Raw genomic sequence first — 20636 nt, forward strand, 5'->3', positions numbered from 1 at the left:
GGGGAGCTCAGAGGCCCGGGGAAGGTCAGACGAAGCCCCCTGCACACGCCACCCCCATCTCCAGCCCAGGCCCGTCTCAGAAGCCCTGTGGGCCAGCAGCCAGCAGGAACCTCCTTTCTCCCAAGCCCAAGTTACAGACAGCCCGGGTCACAGTGGCGCTGAGCAGGCTTGGGGGCTGGATTCCCGCCCCCCCACACCGCCCCCCTGTGTGACCCACACTTACTGAGAAAACCACTGCTCTTGACCCCGGCCTTCGCCCCACGTTGTCACTGCTGTAAGACCCTGCGCAGCCAGCGTGCCAGGGCCCCTCAGCCACAGACACCCCGTCGGGGCAGCACCCGTACCTAGACAAGCACCACACGGCTGTCTGCTCACCAACCAGCCCTGATGGCCGACCCTCCCAGCATCCTGGGACCCAGGCTCTGAGGCTGCCCGCGCTGGGGGCCGAGCAGCTGGGGACTCGAGCGGGAGACAGCGTGGCCCCGCACCCGGGCCCGACCATTCCACGTGCCGAGGCTCTGCCGCGTCCCCCAACCGCCCAGCGGCTGCCACGGAGGCAGCAGAAACCCAGCAGGCAGAGCCGCTGCCCTGATACCTGACGGATCCTCAACTCCCCTCCCCCACCCCGAAACCAAGGTGGAGACTCACTGAGCCTGCCCACATAGCGGGTCCCCAGGGAGGCTTTACAAAATCACAGCTCCATCAGCCAGGAGTGGGGAAGGAAGGTGAAGGAGGAACGCATCAGAGCACCTTCCACGCCCCAGGCACCATGGGACTGTTCCGATCTCACAGCAACCCCAGCCGGGGGCTGTCACGGTTCCCACATCTCGGCAGAGGAAGCCAAGATCAGAGAAGTTAAGGAACTTGCCCCCATCACCCAGCACGCGGCTGGTAAGTGACTGAGCTGGGAATCCTGCCCGGCTCCCAGGCTGCTGGCCCCAAAGTCTGTGCTCTGAGCATCCCAGCCCCAGAGAGACTGGCAGACTGCTTTGGATCTGAACGCTAGAATGATATCCCATGTGCCTTCCCAGAGCCTCAGGCTACACCTCCACAGGCCGACTTCTGTAGCAAGAGCGGAGATTTTTACCCCCACTCTGCACATTAGGGAGATCAGCGACAGGAAGCAGAGTCCGCAAGACGGCACAAGCAGGGAAGCCAGAAGACACCTCCAGAGTCCCAGTCCTGAGCTCTGCAAAACCCCCTCCAACCTCCCTGCGCAGAGTCGTGGCCCTGCCCATCAGATACCACCCCCACCAACACACACACTTTTTCCTCTCTGACCTGGTAAAGAGGAAGAGGCTCCTACCTGCTCTGCTGACATGAGGTCCCAGGGCAGCCCTGCCGCTGCGGCCCCAGAGACGTGGTGTGGCCATCAGGGCAGCACCCATAGGGGCTCTGTCTGCAGTCTTGGGGTGCCAAGCCAGACCGCAGGGGCTGCCGGTGTGGGGACTGTGGCAGAGAGGGGGCTAGGCCTGGCAGGTGAAGGCCCTGGGCTCTTCTGGGGTTACCCTGGACTGAGGGTTGCTCCTGGGGGAGCCACCACTGGTCTCTGGAATCTAAGAAGGAGGAGGAAAAGATACCTGCGGTCTCCACCTGGCTGCTCACCTCCATCTGTCCACACCAGACCTACCTTTTCCATCCCCCCTAAACCACCTGCCCCACCTTCAACCTCCATCTCCTGGGCTCTGGGTTGGGGGCTTCCACTGAGCTTCTCACCTGAGGTGGGGGCCACCTGAGGGCCCAAAGACATCCGGGGATCCCTGGAGCTGACGTGCACGTCCTGCATGCTGGGGACTTCTGCAGGGAGCAGAGAGTCAGGCCTGAGCAGTGGCCACCCTAACCACCATGTGCTCCCACCCCACTGCTCAGGCAAGGCCTGGGGCACCCAGGACAGCGGAAGTGAAAATGAGCAGACCTGTGATTTCATAAAACACCCTTCCCATGTTTCAAGAGTCTTTAGTCACTTAGAAAAAGCTAATGTTACATGTTCAGCAAAAAGAAAAGCCAGATATAAAATTAGTATCTATGTTTGATCCCAACTAGACTGAATTGATGAAAACAAACAATCCAATTAAAAAATGGGCAAAGTGGGGCGCCTGGTTGGCTCAGTCGGTAGAGCACGTGACTTGATCTTGGGGTCATGAGTTCGAGCCCCATGGTGGGTGCAGAGATTATTTTAAAATCTTAAAAAAGAGGGGCGCCTGGGTGGCTCAGTCATTAAGCGTCTGCCTTTGGCTCAGGTCATGGTCCCAGGGTCCTGGGATCGAGCCCCGCATCGGGCTCCCTGCGCCGCGGGAAGCCTGCTTCTCCCTCTGCCACTCTCCCTGCTTGTGTTCCCTCTCTCGCTGTGTCTCTGTCTGTCAAATAAATAAAATCTTTAAAAAAATAAATAAATAAAAAATAAAATCTTAAAAAAGAAATTAAAAAAAATAAAATTGGGCAAAGAACTTGAACAGACATTTCTCCAAAGAAAATATACAAAGGACCAACAAGCACATGAAAAGATGCTCACTATCATCACTCATTAGGGAAATGCAAATCAAAGCCACAAGGAGCTACTCCTTCACACCCACTAGGAGGGCTCTAATCAAAAAGGCTGAAATAGTAAGTGCTGGTGAGGATGTGGACAAACTGGAAGCCTCATGCGTTGCAGATGGAAATGTAAATTGGTACGGCCACCGTGGAAACAGTTTGGCAATTCCTCCAAAAGTTAAACACAGAGTCCTCAGAGAGCCCAGCAATTCCACTCCTGGGTATGTACCCAAGAGAAATGAAAACATAGGTTGACCCAGAAACTCGTACATGAGCGTTTATAGCAGTTGTATTCATTAGAGCCAAAAGCTGGAAACAACCCAAATATATATGAGCTGATGAAAGAATAAGCAGATCGTGGTATACCCATAGAATTGCTATCAGCCATAAAAAGGACGAAATGCCGATGTATCCAGGCTCCAGCCCAGATGAACCTCAACAGCACTCCGCCGGGGGAAAGAGGCAGGCATGAGAGCTGTGCTACCCCTTTTACACGGTATTTCCAGGATAGGCAAATCCAACAAGACAGAGGGCAGATCCGGTTACCAAGGAAGGAGGTTAGGGATAGTGGGGAGTGATCAGTTAATGCGTACAGGGAGCTTTTATGGGTGATAAAATATGGTGTTTGTACAACATCGTGAGTATACAAAATAACACCAAAGCATTAGCTTTACCATGGTTAAATGTATGTTTTGTGAACTGCACCTCAAGAAAAAAATTCCATATTAAAAACAACTGGATCATTTTAAACACACATACACACACACACAATTTGAATGATAGATGAAGGAACAAAAGGAGTGGATCATGAAAAAGCACATATAACTAAACAGCCATTATAGAATTTAGGTGTGGATACATGGCTGCTTCCTATGCAGTTCAACTACTTCAAACAACTCTGTATGTTTAAAATTTTTCACCATCCTTCCTCAAAAAATTAAAAGTGGCATTACCATGTAATTCCACTACTATTTACCCAAATACGAAAACACTAATTCAAAAAATATATGCACCTCTGTCTATAGCATTTGTAATAGTCAAAATATAGAAGCAGCCTAAGTGTCTATCCACAGATGAATGGATAAAGACAAAGTGATACACACACACACACACACACACACAATGGAATAGTACTCAGCCATAAAAAAGAATGAAATCTCATCACTTGCAACAACATGGATGGATCTAGAGGGTATCACGCTAAGCAAAATAAGTCAGAGAAAGATAAACACTGAATGATTTCAATCGTATGTGGAATTCAAGAAACAAAACCAACAGAGAAAAAAGAGACAAACAAAAAACCAGGCTCTTAGCTATAGAGAACACACCGATGGTTACCGGAGGGGAGGTGGAGGGGGGTGTGGGTAAAGGGGATTAAGAGGGAACTTATCATGATGAGAACTGAGTACAGAATTGCTGAATCACTGTGCTGTATACCTGAAACTAACACAACACTGTGTATTAACTGTACTGGAATTAAACAAACAAATAAACAAATAAGCAGGCCTGTCTTCCCAGCATGGGGAATCAGATTAGGGGCTGCTCAGAAACAGGAAAAAAAAAAATTTTACCATTTTATTGTCCAACTTGGTAAACTTACTAAAAATCATGAATTACCGTTAGAGTGGGTGAATTTTATGGTATATGATATTTAACCACTTCCAAGTTACTAAAAAGATTTTTCATCATAAAATGGAGAAAAAAATGCAAAAGACTGAGTAAATATGGATGACAGGAATTTTTGTAATGATGCATAACAGGACATGCCCCAGAATGCGCATGGTTCCAAGCACCCGGAGTGGGGGGGGAGGGCAGCAGGTGGTGGGGGTCCCCTCCTTCTATTTGTTGGTGCATTTCAAATTTTCCACAGTAAGCATACTACTACATAATGGAGTAGTTATATAAAAGAAGTGAAGGGGCACCTGGGTGGCTCAGTTGGCTAAGCGTCTGCCGTCAGCTCAGGTCACGATCCCAGGATCCTGGGATCTGGGATTGGGCTCCCTGCTTCTCCCTCTCCCTCTGCTCCCCTCCACCCTGCTCTCACATGCTCTCTCAAATAAATAAAGTCTTAAAGAAAAAAAAAAAGTGAAAATTCCATCCCCCTCTGGACTACATCTTGCCAGTCCCTAGAAAATATTTAGAAAATAATTTAGGGTTGGAAAAATCTAGTAGATATGCAGTAAAATCTTTGCTTTCATTTCACTGCCTATCCTGCCCAGGCCAAGCCCTGGGACGAGGCAGATGCACATTCTCTCCCCAGTTCCACCATCGCCTGCCAGCACCTCCCACCTCCAGTGCTGCAGTCCTAGGCCCCAGCCAGCCTGGGAATAGGCCCCTAGCTTCTTCTCTTCCACCTTCCCAGGCTTCGAGTGCAGCACCACTTCCCGCGCGCCCTCTGGGCACCAGGCTCTGCTGGGCAAGTGCCTGGCCCTTCGTTTTCACAACTCTTGCTGGCCCTTGGATTTCTGCAGCCTGCTCCCCACCAGGCTCCCACTCCAACCGGCTCCACTTCAGTCTGGCCCTCGGGCAGGCGCCACACCTGTCCTCCTCAAGACCTTTCATGGTATCACTGTTGAGCTCCAAAGCTTCAGTGGCTCCCCTGGGCCTATTAGACAAATTTAATCTGCAGCCCAGCCTGAGGTCCCCAGGACAGACCTCCTGCCACCACCCCCACGTCCTTGGCTGAGGACGGGTTCTGGGGCCCCTGCTGGCCTCACTCAGAGCTACTGAGTACTTGAAATGTGACCAGAGTGACTGAGAAACTACATTTTACATTTATTCTAATCAGAATTAATTTTAAAGTGACGCTTGATTCATTTATTAGAAAATGCTTCAGTACGTTTGGAACAACTTGGGTGTGTGAATCTACTTTTCCAACTGCACATTCTATAAAATCTAAATATAGATCAAGTATGCCAGTGAAATTTTGCATCTGAATTAAGATATGCTATGTGAACAATAAATACATTGGTTTTGGAAGATTTATTTTTTTAATCTTGTGAAAAAAGAATGTAAAATATCCTATTCATAATTCTTATACTGATTACATATTAAAAATATTTAATTGGGTTAATATAAAACATTATTTAAATAAAAAAATTTTAGGGGTACCTGGGTGGCTCAGTCAGTTAAGCGACAAACTCTTGATTTCGGCTTAGGTCATGATCCCAGGGTCCTGGGGGCAAGCCCTGCGTAGGGCTCTCTGCTCAGCAGGGAGTCTGTTTGTCTCCCTCTCCCTCCGCCCCTCCCCCACTGGCGTTCTTTCTCTCTCACTCTCTCTCAAATAAATAAATCTTTAAAAAAATTTTTTTAAACAATCTCTACACCCAACATGGGGCTCAAATTCACAACCCCAAGATCAAGAGTCCGCACACTCTTCTGACTGAACCAGCCAGGACTCCTTAAATGTAATTTTTTTTTTCTTTTTACGTCGGCTCCACACCCAGCGTGGAGCCCAATGCCAGGCCTGAACTCAGGACCCTGAAATCAAGACCTGAGCTGAGATCAAGAGTCAGATGCTTAACCGTCTGAGCCACCCAAACGCCCTAGAAACCACCTAAATTCTAACTTCCTGCCCATCGTGGACTTCTGTAGAGAAATCATGAAGCTGAAAAATGTTCACCCACCAAGTGGCTCTAACAGGGAAAAGCGCCCAGAGCATTCGGCATACGTAACAAAGCATGCTAATGACTAGATCCCACTAAAGCATGGGATCAGGGCAATTTCCATTTCTATGCTGCTTTCCTAATTTCTCCAAATTTTCCACAATGAACATAGATTATTTTATAAAAATAGCCATTAAGCTTATTTCTTTTACAATTCAGCCTGGCCTGAAATGCTTTGTTTCTCTCCTTGCTACCTATGTGAATGCCTCTCTGGGGGCAGGCTCAGGGCCACCTCTTCCAGGAAGGCATCCATGGCTCCAGGAGGAGCCTCCTGCTCGTGCCCCACAAGGGCCAGGCCAGGCTGAGGCACCGCAGGAGCCTGACCCCGGGGCCCCCACATGGCCTCACCACCACCACCGACTACCGACCCTTTGCTTACCAAGCTCTGTGTGTTCAGACACAGTGCCAACTGACTCACTGTAAGAAAAGCACTCTTATTAATCCCATTGTACAGATGGGCAAATCGAGAATCAGGGAGGAGAGGTGCTTGCCCAGGGCCACACCGCTGGTCAGCAATGGAGTAGACTGAACTGTCAAGTTCAGGCCACTGGTTCTCAGCCACCGTGCCCCATGCCTCCCTTGGAACTCTACCATCCTGGCTCACGGGGCCCCCAGCACTAGCACATCCGGGCCAGACACACCTCCCTGCGGTAGCAGAAGGCCACCATCCAACCCCCTCAGCTGAGCCCCAACCCACGTTCTTCCTCAATATCACATCCTCACACCAAGCAAGTCCTGGCCCCGGGCCCTTCGTGCTGCAGCTCTTCAGGCCTGGGACGTCTTCTTTGCCAGTGGGGTTGGGGGTGAGGAGAAGGGGAAGACAAAGGCAGGAGCAGTGCGTACTCAGTCACTCAATAAACATTTACTAAATACCCAGCTCGTGCTAAGTTCTTGGGGCGGCAGGGGTGGGGGGGGAGGTATAAATAGCAAGGAGGAAGTCAGGGACCTGGCCCTCAAGGAGCTCCGAGCTAGTAGGCCTGACAAGCCGCACACGATCGCTGCGGCCCGAGGAAACCAACCCGAGATGGTTGGCCGGTACGTGGGCTCTGGGGGTGAAGGATGCTGCCTCTGCTGGGCAAACGGGCCGGCCCGTGAGGCGGCACAGACGGGCATTCTGCCGAGGGAGCATTGCGAGGGGGGGACCCTGGCGCAGGGGAGACAGGTGGGGCCCGCACGGCCTCTCCCCCTTGCACCCACACCCCGCCCTTACCTGGAGATAGATGGCAGGGCTGTGAGTTACAGGGCTCCACCTCCTCGGGCTTGGACAGCTGCAGGCTCCCGCAGCGGCTGGCCGGCCTGAGGGCACAGAGGACCTGGCGCCTCCGAGTCCCCTCGCTGCAGCTCTTGGAACACTGGGGCCCATAGGGTGGGCGTGGGAAGAGAGAACAGGCTCACAAAAGGAGAGAGACCCCGAGGCTGGGGGTCCCCACAAGGAAGAGAGGTAGGGGGAAGGTGCCTGGTGAGGCAGGTCAGACCCAGGGATGGGGCACGTGTCCAGCCACCTGCCAGAGACCCAAGGGACCAGGACTGGGCAGCAGGGATGAGGGGGAAGCGGGCAAGCACTCACTAGGCCCCAGGCGCCCACATGCCAGGCCTGGTCATGGATGGGGGGACAGTCTTCACGCACACAGGGCTCAGTGACGGGGGGGCGGTCCTCCGAGGAGCACGCTGTAGCATGGAGCAGAGACCCCTCCTCACTCCGGCAAGTGACGCTCCGCCTCCGGACGCCAGCGCCGCAGCTGACAGAGCACTGTAAGGAGCGGGCTGTCGGCGGGAGCTTGTCCTCGCCCGGAGGAGCCATGCCGGGTCAGACAGCTGGAGGCCCCCCCCGCCTGACAGGGAGGGTGGACGGCACCCTATGGCCCATGCCCAGCTCCCAGGCTGAGAGAGGCTGAGCCACTCCTCTGAGGTCACGTAGCCTACACCACGCCTGCTGACGCCAAGCTTAGGGACACTTTGCACGTTCCCTTGTTCGAGACTTGAACATATGTAGGTGCTGGATGCGGTGACCAGCAGCCCCAGTCAGGGCCGGCTCCTCCCTCACCCCCAAAGCAAGGCGCCCGGCTGCTCCTTTGTGCCAAGACAAAGCCTTTCCCGCCCTGCCTGGGATCCTGGAGAAGGAGGAGGAGTCCAAACACCTGCTCCTAGTCCCAGCCTCCACAGAGGCTTCCAAGACGACCTAGCAGGTCCCTTTACCTCCCAGGATCTGTTTCCCCGGTGGAGGCCAAGCTTCCCAGCCCAGCTCTGCTGCGGCCCCCGCCGCTAGTCCCAGCGCCTGATTTCGTCCCCACCCTGCCCCAGCCCCATGGGGCAGAGGCCTCACCTCTCCCCAGGGCTCTGCCCTCCAGGCTGCACAGCGCTGCAGGTGGCAAGCCTGCGTGGTGGGGGGCTTCCCAGGCAGGCCTGCACACTCCGCCTCCTCGGCGGCCTCCTGGACGCCAGCCCCATCAGACGAGATGCAGTAGACAGAGCGGGACTGGGAGCCACCACCACAGGAGGCCGAGCAGGGCGACCAGGGCCCCGTCTTCCAGCTGGCAGGGAGCAGGGATCCGGTGAGGCTGGCCCAGCAGCAGGGCCGGAGTTCAGGGAGCACCAACTGTCACACACAGGAGCGGACTGGGGACCCCCCAACCTGGCCCGTCCTAACATCTGGGCCTGTACGGGTGGGGGGCAGAACGCTCTGCATAAAAGGCCAAGCCCCCCCCCCCCCCCGCCGCCCCGCTTGCCATCTCTCACCACCGAGCACTGGTCCCTACAACACAGAGCCCGGCTGCCCCCCGCCCCAGCTTTCCTGTCCTCACCTGTATCCCCTGTTCTCCTCACCAGGTCCCCTGTCAGCCCCAGCCAGACTCCATTGCCTCTGTTGGGGGCATCTCCCAGAGGGGCCATGCTCACCCACGTGTGGAGCGGCCCTGAGGCACCGGAGGAAAGGGCAGCCCCAGCTGCACCATGCAAAGCCAAGCCCACCACCATCCTGCAAGGCCAGATGCCACCAAGGCCATGAGGGCGGAAGGATGGCACCAGCCGGGCAGGGAGCCTGCGGCCTGCAGATTACCTGTTCCTGCACGCACGCTGGGCCCCAGCAAGGTGCCACGCTCTGGGCCGGTGCAGGTAAGAGGTCCTTTGTGCGGGAACAAAGGCATTACTGATGCCCACAGGCCCCCTGGCCCAGTCCCTGGCCCACTTCCTGGCATCTGTCGAGCCAAGTCCCCTGCCGGCTCGGACAGGGCCTCCAGTACCTCCCCCTCGCTCCCACTACCAGCCTGGACACTCTGGACACTGAGTGGGCACACACGGGTGGACAGAATAGCCCTGGATCTCCCGCTCATGCCCCCCGCCCCGCTGCTTCCCCCCGTTACAGCTGCCTCCTCCCCACTCCACCACAGGTGTAGGGAGCCGGGGACACCTACCTGTTTGCGCAACACCTAGAGTAGCCCAGAGACCCCACGGCCTTCCCACCCAAGGGCTTGGGCCCCACCATGGGGGGAGGGGCTGGCAAGGGCCTTACCGCTTGGTCTGCGGGCAGGGGTGAGTGCTGCAGGAGCGGCGGTCAGCCGGCCGCAACTGATGCTGGCACATGTGGTCGGGGTATACCTCGTCGTCAGTGGTGCAGAACACCGGGCGGGACTGGTGACCTGCAGAGGCCCGGCCATCGAGGGCGGGTGGTCAGTCAGCAGTCACCAAATGCATTGTCTGGGCTGGGCACCATTCTGCACGCATCCCAAGTGTCGTCTTGATTAAGCCTCAAATGACCCCCTGGGATAAGTGCCATCATCACCCCCAATTCACAGAGGAGGAAACTGAGGCTTGAGGGGTGTTATCTGAGGTGCTGGAGCCCTGCTCCGACACCTGGTCACCCGCTGGGCTGGGCCCCTGCTGCCCACGGAGGGCCGTCTCCTCCGGGATTCCGCCACCTCGGGGAAGCCTCTGGTTCTCTTAGCTTCGGGGTTGGGTAAGGAGGACCCTTCATGGAGTCCCCGAGCCCTGCGGTTCCCTCCCACCCCGTGACCCCCACCAAATGCAAATGGCCCACCTCCACCGCACTCGGCGCTGCAGTCACTCCACGAGCCGTGGCCCCAGCGGAAGCCGGGCAGGGGGCTGCCCAGGGCCAGGTGGTACTCGTAGCGCACACCCGGGTTGGGCTCCTGGCTGAGGAGCTGTGCGGGAGGGTCCTCGCTGAGACCTGCCCCCCCGGGGGACCCTCCCCCCTCGGCCTCCGGGGGGACCGGGCGCCCACCCCCCGCCCCCGCCCGCCAGCCCCTCACCTCGATGACCAGGGGCTCGGAGGTGGGGCCGCGAGCGAGGAGCCGCTCGGGCGCCAGGTCCCCCTCGGCCCCGCGCTCGTAGTGCAGGACGGTGCTGGCCGCGGGCAGGGCCCAGGCGCCCCCGATGGTCCAGTGCCCGTTGAGGTAGTATTCGCCGCGCAAGCTCTTCACCGCTGCGCAGGGGTGAGGCGCCGGGTGAGCTGCGGCGGAGGGACCTGCCGCCCGGCCACGGCCCAGACTCGCCCCAGACCGCACTCACCCAGGAAATTCCTGCTGGCCGCCGCCTCCTCCACGCGGATGCTGGTGGCCCCCGTGGGAATTATGAGGATCTGGTTGTAGCCTGCGGGGGCAGAGACGCTCTGGGACCACCCACGCCCCTGGCAGCACAGCCGGGCTCAGGGACCGGCAAGCGGGACCCGGCAGGGCTGTGCCACTCGGGGGCTCGGGGCAGAGTCCTCCAGAAGGGGGGAAGCAGCTTTAGGAAGGGTGGGCAGGCTGGGGCAGCTGAACTGACTGGGAAGTGGGGGGACAGCTGGGGACCCGCGGGAAGGGGCGAGGAGGGGCATCCAGCCGGCAGCAGGGTGCGCTTACACCAGATAAGTGGGCAGAGGTCCTTACGAGCCCAAGCCGACAGGCTCTGTGACCTGAGTGCCAGATCAGACCCCCTCAGGGCCACCAGGGTGACTCAGCTGGAACAGAAGTCAGGCAAGGAAGGGACAGGTGACAGACCCTCCCCTCAGCTGCCCGGACTCCCCCCAGGACTCCCACCTCTGCTGAGGTCATTGGCATCAAAGGTGCCCATGACAGGGTAGCAGGTCGTGCCGTCACCCCCACACTGCAGACACTTGTCCTCCTCCTTTGAGGAGTCAAGGCTGTGGTCACAGCCGACGACCTACCGGGCAGAGATGAGAAGAAAGACAGCAGAGGGCATCACAAACGCACCAGGATTCGAACCCGGGTCGCCGCTCCAATCAGGGAGGGGCAGTAGCTATTCATCAGCCACTGAGGCCGGTGAACCCTCTATCTGGCCTGTGGCGGACAGTCTACATCTTCCGCCGGCTCAGCCCCCGTCTCCCCTTCTCTGCCAACAATGCCTCATCTTCCTTTGGGGGCCTCCTCTCTCCCAGTTTGGACAGAGCGTGGGCAAGTCAGTGGGTTCCATGCTCTGCTCCAAGAGAGTGGTTCACGGGAAACCCCCAGCCGAAACAAAGCCGAGGCAACCCCGGGTCGCTGGGACTCCTGGGAAGTGGGTGCCCTTTCCAGCCAGAGCTGGGAGCTGCTGGTGGCCATCTGCACGCCTCCCAGGATCCCAGTGCTGACCCAGAGGAGAGTAAAGCCCAGAGGCGAGGAGACATTTCCAGCCCCTTGCAGCCAGCCAGCCCACCCCTCGATGGCTTTCTTCCCCTTTGTCAGTTTTAGTGGCGTTTCTGTCACTTGCCACCCAGAGGATCACTCCTACAGTGGCGCCAGTTTCCAAAGGGCGAAGGGAAGAAGGTCACAGGGCATCTGTGATGCAAAGACACCTAAAAGCTGGTCATGAGAAGACATCAAGCTCAGGAGAGCCATTGGCCATGCTGGTGCAGGGCAGGGAAACATCCGGCAATAAGCCCCAGGCCAGCCCCCAGAGGGGCGGGGGGCGGGGGCAGGATCACCACTCACCCGGCAGCTGCCATCCACACAGACGTCCCGGGTGCCAGGCTCACAGGGCGTCCCGTCCACGACAGCCTCCCTGTGCTTGAAGTAGAAGTTCTCCCCCTTGGGAATGCAGTTCAGTTCACACTTGTTCGGGGCTGAGGCAGACAAAGGGGAAAGCTGAGATCCCAAGCAAGCTGCAAGTCATATCCTGGGCACAATGAAGCATGGGCGGGGGCCAGAAGCACAAAAATGGGGGGCGAGCGGGGAGAGAAAGTCCTTGCATCGGCTCTCCCAGGTGGCTCAGAATCCCACCCCAACCCCCACGGGAAGCAACTATTCACAAAACTGCGGCCTCTCTGGGGATCAAGTGGATGAAAAATCCCAGGATAGGGAAAAAGCTAGCCCCTTGGAGAGGTCTGTCCAGCCTTATAAATAAGGCTGTGTGTTAACGATCAGCTCCTCTGAGTCAATTATTAACAGACCACTATGCATGTGGGCTATGCTGTAAAGTACAGGGACTATACGTAACATGGGGAGACGCTTCTCCCACACAATGCAGAATGGGGCTACAGAATAATTACAAATACGTGTTAGATAGAGAGAAAATAATGTGAAAAGGGCTAGACTGGAATGCTAGACCAAATCCTATGAAAGGTGTGGGGTCAAGGTCATTTAGGGGTTTAAATTTTTATAGCCATCTAAATATTATATACACATTGTTTAAAAAGCCAAAAGTGCTAATAGGAGTGCGGTCACCTCCACCACAGAGAAGGCATCCCTCTGTGACCCTTTCCTCTGTGTTGTGGTTTTTCTATATGGATATATTTAGGACACTGGGCGTGGAGTCTGCTTGGGATTCTCTCTCTCCCTCTGCCCCTGCCCGCACACAAGCGTGCGCACTCTCTCTCTCAAATAAATAAATCTTTTTAAAAATATATGGATATATTTAAATTATCCAGGAGGAGCAATGAATGCCAACAGACTGCCCTGGGGTCACCCCTCTAGCCAAGACCGTGTTCCCCATCCAATAGCACACACAGGATATAAATGTTCATTGATTTGGAAGCCAGAGCACCATACTATCCAGGAGTCATTTGCAATGAGCAGTGACTACTGATACTCAGAAGGGGTAGCCTAAGGAATCTTCTGACTCATCTAAAATGCTTTAGTTATACGCAAGTGTTTTTTTCTTGAACTAGATTGCTCTAAAAATTAACCACCCTCCTCAAAGCCACTCAGAGCAAGCCCCTGGGCCCCAGAGATCCTGAGTAAATGGACTCTTGCCATACCAAGCCCCTTGCAGCCCCAACCTGCAGTTGGCCCAAACTTGGCCTGGCCCCACCAGCGCCCCTCCTCCCCATGGCCTCTGCACATCATGAGGACCTCTGTGCACCATGAGGAATGCTTCCGGAGCAGGCCAAAAGAGCAGGGCTCAAAATGGCCCAGACATGGCCTGGTGGCTTTGTTTGAGAATGTATAGAGGGCAAAAAGGATGGAGAGACCTCAAAATGACCACCCCCCCCCCCGTTGTATTGCGATGAGCTCCTGCTGGGAGTCCTGCGAGTTTTTAAAATGCATTTGACAGAGCATCTATAATACGGTGTAAGCGTTGTGCAATGGAAAGTCAACGTACAGAAGAGATCCGGAACGGGTGGGGCTCAGCACAGGACAAGGCAGGGTGCGGCAGCAGGGCTGCGGGAGCTGGGACCTCCACTCACCTCCATAGTAGGGCAGCCACTTGTACCGCCTTCCCTGGAAGTCCTGGCCATCGAACTGGGAACACTGCTGGGCCCGGAAGTCCCTGGTGCCTGCGGGGCAGCTCTGCGCGGGGCCAGCGGGGAAGGGAGGGACAGGTGGGGCCTCCACCTGCCCCACGGCTCCTGGGGAGGTCTGTCCCATCCCCACCAACAGCTTCCCCCTCACCCCAGCAGCTGCAGGGGCTTTGGGCTGCTTGAGGGGAGGCTGTCATTCTGGGTGGGAGGTGAGGAAGGTAGGGGGTGCACCTGCGGGAGGACGCCCCGGGGACTGGGAGGTCAGTAAGGTAGGGGGTCCCAGAAGCTGACGTCCCCACCCTGCGGGCTTTACCTCCGTGTGGCAAGAGCGGTGGCTCCGGGCGGGGCCCACGCAGCTGGAGCCCCCATCCCTCCTGAGGATGAGAGCACTGGGAAGACCCGAACCCCGCGAACCAACACCCCCTCCTCCTCCTAGGGCTCTCCTGCAGGCCACTCTGGGCAGAGGAGGGGTGCCCACACACACAGATCCCCTCAGGTAGGGATAATGAGCCCTGTGTTTATACTTGGAAAAGCTAGACTCAGAAGTCTATCCTGGAGTCTATCCTGGAGTTCCTTTAACTCGGGGCTACCTTGCCTCTTATAGCAAATTTCCAGAGAAGACCCAAACTCTGCCTCTGGAGATAAAATAAGATGTAATGTATACCCACCTGGTAAGGTCATTCCGCCATTTAAGGAGTATGCGGTGGCTGGAGTAATAGCTCATGGTTCTTGTGCTCACACGAGGTTCTCCAGAATAGTGAGTTCAACCCACTGACAGGCAAAGGGTCACCACCCCCCTTGTTTTGTGCCCCACCCTTCTCTAGCACCTATCAGAGTGCAAGGCACACAGTAGGTGCTTAATACCTCACTTAAAGTGGGAGACCTCTATACTTAACAAAGAGGCCGAAGGGAGAGAAACTGCACAGGGTAGGCATTGAAGATCATTCATTCGTTCACCCAAGAATGTACTCCACCTGGCACATGCCAGACAGCATTGGCAACTGGAGACTTGGGGGTGGGGGAAGCAGGCACAGCTCTAGCTCTCCTGAATTAAGGCTGATTGTTGGAATCAGAGACTGGTGGGAAATGATTTGATACTCCATCCATGCTGCTCTCACAACAAACCCATGGTTCGGTGGGTTCTGCCAGGCCCAGGACCAGCTGCCCCCTGACCAGCCTGCCCCCTGTCCTCTAACAAGCTGGCCCCACCCAGCCTCCCCTACCTCTGGGAGAAGCAGGGGCGCTCCCGGAAGCTGATGCCCACTCCGCAGGTCCGGCTGCAGGGGCTCCAGGTGCCCCAGGGGCCCCAGGTGTCGCTCTGCCGCCTCACCTTGGGAGCCTGGAGGAAAAGACACGCTCAGAAGTGTGAGTCCGCACTCAGAGCCCCCTCGGGCTCACCAGAGGGCCCCTTCCTAAAATCATTCCCCTCCCTCGCCTTGGGAGCCTGGGATTCTCTCTCCCAGAGCAAAAACACCAGGCGCCCCAAACAGACTCAGCCAGCTTTCAGCATGAGGAGCTGGGAGCCTCACCAACACGCCCTGGCCTCCTGTACCCAGCACCCGCCACGCAGATATCCACTTGTGGGGGGCAGGGGCTACGAGCCGGATGCCCTCCACACCGTCTCTCCCAGGAAAGAACGCACATTTGGCTGCAGCCACGGGCAGCACAGGCACGTTTTGTTCCTCCGTGATTCCCCGAACCGCGAACCGCGAGCTGGCTGTGTGGCGCCGGAAGGAGCTCGGCCAGCCCGCCCTCCCGCTGGCCTGTCCGCACCTGCTCCCGCCGCCCTCCGCACCCAGCCCCTCCTCCTCCGACTCCCCGCACCCTCCAAGGCAGCCTGGGGCCCTCTTTCCTGCCGTGCTGCTCCCGGGGCCGCCCTGTGCGGGGGTGGGTGCGGGAGAGGGTTGGGGCGGTGAGGCCGGGGTCGGCGGGCGGCTGCAGCCGCACGTCATTCCTCCCTCCCCGCTGTCGGCGCTCAGAGGGACCGTGCGGGGGCTCGGCCCCCAGCCAGAGCCAGCAAGAGGGGGCAGCTGAGCCGTGGCGTGGGCGCAGGAGCGTTCACGGCCCCACCTGAGCTCACGTGCTGCGGGGAGGAGGGCGCCGGGAAAGGTTACTCAGCTGTTTCTACGGCAGAAAGCACCTAAGAGGACCCAGTGCGTTTTGTACTCCTTGACTCATTCCACCTGCACAGTAACCTGGGGGTGGGGATTATAACCCCCCAGTGAAAGGGAATCTCAGGCCTGTCAAGCTTATGGTCAAGCAGCAGTTAGGGGGTAGCCCTGGGTTTCCTGCTGGGGTCCTGACGCTGGCACCACAATCCCCTCCACCTGAGCGGGGGCCTTCACACAGCCGGGCACCAGGGAAAGCCTGTGCCAGGGACCTCAAGGACCACGGGGTGGCAGGGGTGACTGGGGAGCTGGCAGGTGATGGAGAGGACATGAGAAAGGGGGGCTCTAGCCCACCTGCCGCTCTGACTGTGGCTGGTGCTGGGTCAGTGGGGCTTTGAAGGCCTGCCCACCGAGCACCACTGACGTCCATCTCCGCCTGCCCCTGCAGCCCTCTCATCCCTGACTCACACTCCACAGTGTGGCATCTCCCTTGCCTTCCCCCAAGGACCTCCCGCTTCACAGAGGGGTGGGCAGGGCTGTGGGGCTCCCCCTGTGAAGAGCTCTCCAGGGGCAGGGTGGCACCTGGCTGCTTCTGTGCCCTCCATCCTGTCAATGCCAGGAGCAGCATCCAGGACAAAGCCCACCTCTATGGACCCTCCCCTCCGCAGAGGTGGGTCCTGCCTTCTAGAAGACTTCTTGTATAACCTCAGGATCCAGGTTTGTTCTCCAGGGAGCCCCGTCTTTTGGGCCCCGTTAACAAAACAGCTACTCTGATCACCAGTTGACTCCTGTGTCCACTCTCCAAATTTGCACTATAATGTGGTAACGGTTAGCTACACGTGGCTATTTAGGTTAATTAAAATCAAATCAAACACGTAATTCTTCAGTGGCAATAGCCACGTTTCATGGACTCAGTGGCCACAGAACCAAGTGTCTATCCTACTGGACAGCACAGTTTAGAACATTTTTTATCATCTCAGAAAGTTCTGTTGGCCATCCCTGCTCTATCTAGAGCTAAATCCCCACTGTTGAGGGGGACCTCTAAGCACAGTCAAGCTGAGGGGCAGCTCAACTGGGTCCCAGCAGATGATGGGATGGGCCATCTAGCCCTGCACTTTGGCTGGTGCCAGCACCACCCCCGCCCCTTCCTTCCACCTTGGAAGGCCACCCCGGGGAGGGGGGGGGTCCCAGCATTAGGGTGCACCCAGCACCTTCGGGAGGAGGACGGCGGTGGGAAGTTGCCAGTCCTGCGCACTGCGTCCTGCAGCGGGGAGGGCAGCTCTGCACCCCGTGGTCAGACCGCTTCAAGGCTGCACCCCTTTTTCTGAAAGAGCTGGGGGTGGTCCCAGGGCTCGCCTCTCCCACCAACTTCCCCTCGCCGCCGGGAGCGGGGGCTTCTCCCCCGCCTCGCTGTGCGGGGCGGGCCGAGCAGCGAGCAGGGCGGCACTCACCGAGGACCCGGGCGCCGGGGCCAGCAGGAGGGGCACGAACAGGAGCAGCCGCATCTCGGCCTGCGGGAGAGGCCGGGGTTGGAGCGGGCGGGACAGGGCCCGGGCTCGGTCCGCGGTCCTGCGGGCGGGGGCGCATCCCTCCGTCCGCGTTGCCCACCCGTGACCGCAGAGCCGCAGAGGGGCGAGCGGGAACGCCGCGGGGCTCAGTGGGCCGTGGCACTCACGTGGGGGAGAAAAGGCCCGCCTACTACTGGCTCCTAAAAGTCCAAGAATACCTTCTTTCAGGATTTCAAAGGGGAAAAAAAGAGGGCAATTAAAAATACTTGTTGAAGGACAGGTTCAGAATCAAAGCAATCAGTCTCACGGGTTTTAATTTAGCAAGAGTCTTTTTTTAAAAGCCATTATACCTGTTGTTTTTAAAACTTAATTTTTGGGGGACGCCTGGGTGGCTCAGATGCTAAGCGTCTGCCTTCGGCTCAGGTCATGATCCCGGGGTCCTGGGATCGAGCCCCGCATCGGGCTCCCTGCTCACCGGGAAGCCTGCTTCTCCCTCTCCCACTCCCCCTGCTTGTGTTCCCTCTCTCGCTGTATCTATCTCTGTCAAATGAATAAATAAAATCTTTTAAAAAATAAATAAAAATTTTTTTAAAGATTTTATTTATTTGATGGAGAGCACGCTCACACAAGCAGGGGGAGGCAAGCAGAGGCAGAGGGAGAGGGAGAAGCAGACTCCCCGCTGAGCAGGGTGCCCGATGCGGGACTCGATCCCAGGACCCCGGGATCATGACCTGAGCCGAAGGCAGACACTCAACCGACTGAGCCACCCAGGCGCCCGTTAATATATATTTTTTAAAGAAACTCTCGGAAGATGCTTTTAAAACTCAAAGGCTTTAAAAACGTCAATTGTATCCTACTTTAAACCCAAGCCAGCATTTCTCTGCACAAGAAAAGCTCCACAAGTCGATTCTGTAACCAGTGTGTGTGTGTGTGTGTGTGTGTGTGTACATGCAGTGTGGTGTCTGAGTGTGCAGGCTGTGGATGACTCCGCAGGAGGAGTGTAGTGTGTGCACAGGTCCAAGGAGGTGTGTGTAGCATGTGCGTATACACAGTGTATGTGTGCAGTGCGGCGTGAATGTGCAAGGAGGGTGTGTGTGCAGTGTGCTGTGTTCTGTGCACAGCATGTGCATATGTGCATGTGTGTACATGTCACTGTATTGGAGAAGGACATAAGCAATATGCTCATTCAGTACGAAACATTAAACAAGTACTGACTTGTACGTTTAAATTTAAAAATCTGTAATCTACCAATGTTATAAATTTTTTAAGTATAAAATGACTTCATTTTGCAAGGACAGAACAGCATACTAAGCCAAGTTCAGCAAAATTTAACCCGGCACATTTAGCGACGTACATGCTTCGTTAACTTAGCACAAACGGTGATTCATTTAGTCATTTTCACAGTCAAATCAGAGGTTCCTGGGGCTAGCAGGTGGGGGGAGACTTGAGGGGGGTGCTGCCTCCTCTCCCACACGCCGCCACCCCCACCGACCTCTGCTCTGCGCCCGCAGCTCCTGTAAGGGCAGCGTGCGAGAGGGGAGGGCCGCGTTTTAGAACCAATGACTAGATGAGCGACAAGGGATGCTTCTCTAAAAGAGACCGCCTTTAGGAGCGGAGGCGAGCAGAGCCCAGGGAGAGACTGGAGAAAAGACTGTACTTACAACTGCTACTAGGTTCTACCACCACCGCTACAATTGCACTAGATCAAGACCCCCAGCTGCAATCCCGAGGTCCCGAAAGCCAGAGAGGTTAGTTCAATTCACTTGGGAGAAAAACAGAAACAAGACACCGTCCAACTCCAGGGCCAGCCCTGGGTCTTGGGCCCCCGGACTACCCTGCGGGGCTCCCCCAGCTGCACGAGGGCCCGGCCCGCTGCGCCCCCGGCCGGCAATGTGCGCTCTTTTCACGTCGTGTCCCCGAGGAACGCGGCGGGGCCTGATCAGGGCCGAAGCAGCGGCCGGGGGTGCTCCGTGGCCGAGCAGGTCTGCGCCTCCTCGCGGGGGCTGGTCCAGGACCCGCGCTCGGGCTTCCTGCGCGCCCGGCGCCCCATCCCCCCACCGCCCCCGGCGGACACCCGGACGCCCGCGGCCGGCGCGAAGCCCTTCCCCGTCCGCCCCCTACTCAGGAATCTGCCCGGCTTCGGTCGCGAGGAGGCGCCCGCGGCCCGCACCCCAGCTCGGGGACGGGCCCCCAGCCCCTCCACCCGCCCGGGGACGCGCCCGGTGCAGCCCCCGAAAGCGGAAAGGTGCGCTTCCTACGGGAGGCGCCGGGGCGACCCGGCACGCACTGGCCCTGGCGGCACCTCGGGGTGGGGGCGCGCTCGGTCCGCGGAGCCCGGTGCCGGGGCGGCGCGGGAACGGCGTCCCACCGAGGCGAGGTCCGAGGGGCGGGCGGCGTGGGCGCGGGGCCCGGGTCGCGTCCGGCTGCCCAGCACGAGCCCCCGTAGCTCCCCGCGTCTCCTGCCCGCCGGTGACCTCCCAGCCCCTCCCAGCGGTGACCCGGCGGACAGAGCCGGAGGCAGGGTCTCCTCGGGGATCCCCCACTTCCTCCGACGCGGCTCTGCGCGCGGGCCGGGCGGGGCGCGTTCCTGCAGCAGCCCCGGGCCGAGCCGCCGCTGCCGCCGGGTCCCGGTCCCTCGGCTTTCCTACCTGTCTCCGGGCGCGCAGGGCCCGCAGTGCCGCTCGGTCGGTGCCCGCCCTGGGAATGGGAGGCTGGCCTGGCGGCGCGGAACGCCTGCGGAGGTTGGACTTTCCCTGCCGCTGGCTAGCTGCCTCCCCGCCCCAACTCCCCCCCACCCCGGCTCTGCAGACACCCATCCCCAATCCCAGTGGAGCGGCCCCCACAGTGGCCGGTGCTGCATCCCCGTGGGTCTGTGCCAGGGCTTGGCTTGCCCTCCACTCAGTTTCCTCTCTTGGGCGGACACTAGTCACCACCCCGTCCCATTTCCTCTATGCCTAAGTCACCCACCTCTGTATCATCCCCCCTCCATGCCCCTCTTAATTCACAACACACCTCGGTGTCAGGCTCTCTGCTCCTCTAACACCCTGGAATTCTATACAGGGAGACCTCACTCTATTCGGCCTCCTGGGGTTGTTTTGGGATTTGGGGGGCTTTTTTGCAATTGGCTTTATTCCGCTTTGCAGATAAATTG

At 57.5% G+C, this 20636-nt stretch overlaps 1 protein-coding gene across 15 annotated transcripts in view; it reads right to left on the minus strand.

Annotated features, from left to right (window-relative positions):
- PAPLN (papilin, proteoglycan like sulfated glycoprotein) overlaps positions 1–20271 on the minus strand; it is an 86194-nt gene extending 65923 nt beyond the window's left edge. For 2 of the 15 annotated variants that reach the window (XR_014148377.1, XR_014148376.1), the window contains exons 1-17: positions 17429–18020; positions 15093–15208; positions 14183–14243; positions 13816–13918; positions 12122–12252; positions 11231–11354; positions 10722–10802; positions 10463–10635; positions 10231–10354; positions 9706–9832; positions 9253–9318; positions 8521–8728; positions 7765–7947; positions 7408–7549; positions 1717–1797; positions 1307–1556; positions 224–344 (exon numbers count right to left, since the gene is read on the minus strand). Coding sequence is in view for 12 of the 15 variants with exons in the window: in XM_081830272.1 (XP_081686398.1) it covers positions 224–344; positions 1307–1556; positions 1717–1797; positions 7408–7549; positions 7765–7947; positions 8521–8728; positions 9253–9318; positions 9706–9832; positions 10231–10354; positions 10463–10635; positions 10722–10802; positions 11231–11354; positions 12122–12252; positions 13816–13918; positions 14183–14243; positions 15093–15208; positions 17429–17482 (2145 nt within the window). In the remaining 3 variants the exon portion in view is untranslated. The other 13 variants (XR_014148375.1, XM_081830279.1, XM_081830275.1 and 10 more) reach the window with 11 other exon arrangements.
- Between the last annotated feature and the right edge of the window lie 365 nt (positions 20272–20636).

Source organism: Leptonychotes weddellii, chromosome 9 (assembly GCF_054177405.1).
Source record: "Leptonychotes weddellii isolate Sample4059 chromosome 9, ASM5417740v2, whole genome shotgun sequence".
Classification (NCBI taxonomy): domain Eukaryota; kingdom Metazoa; phylum Chordata; class Mammalia; order Carnivora; family Phocidae; genus Leptonychotes; species Leptonychotes weddellii.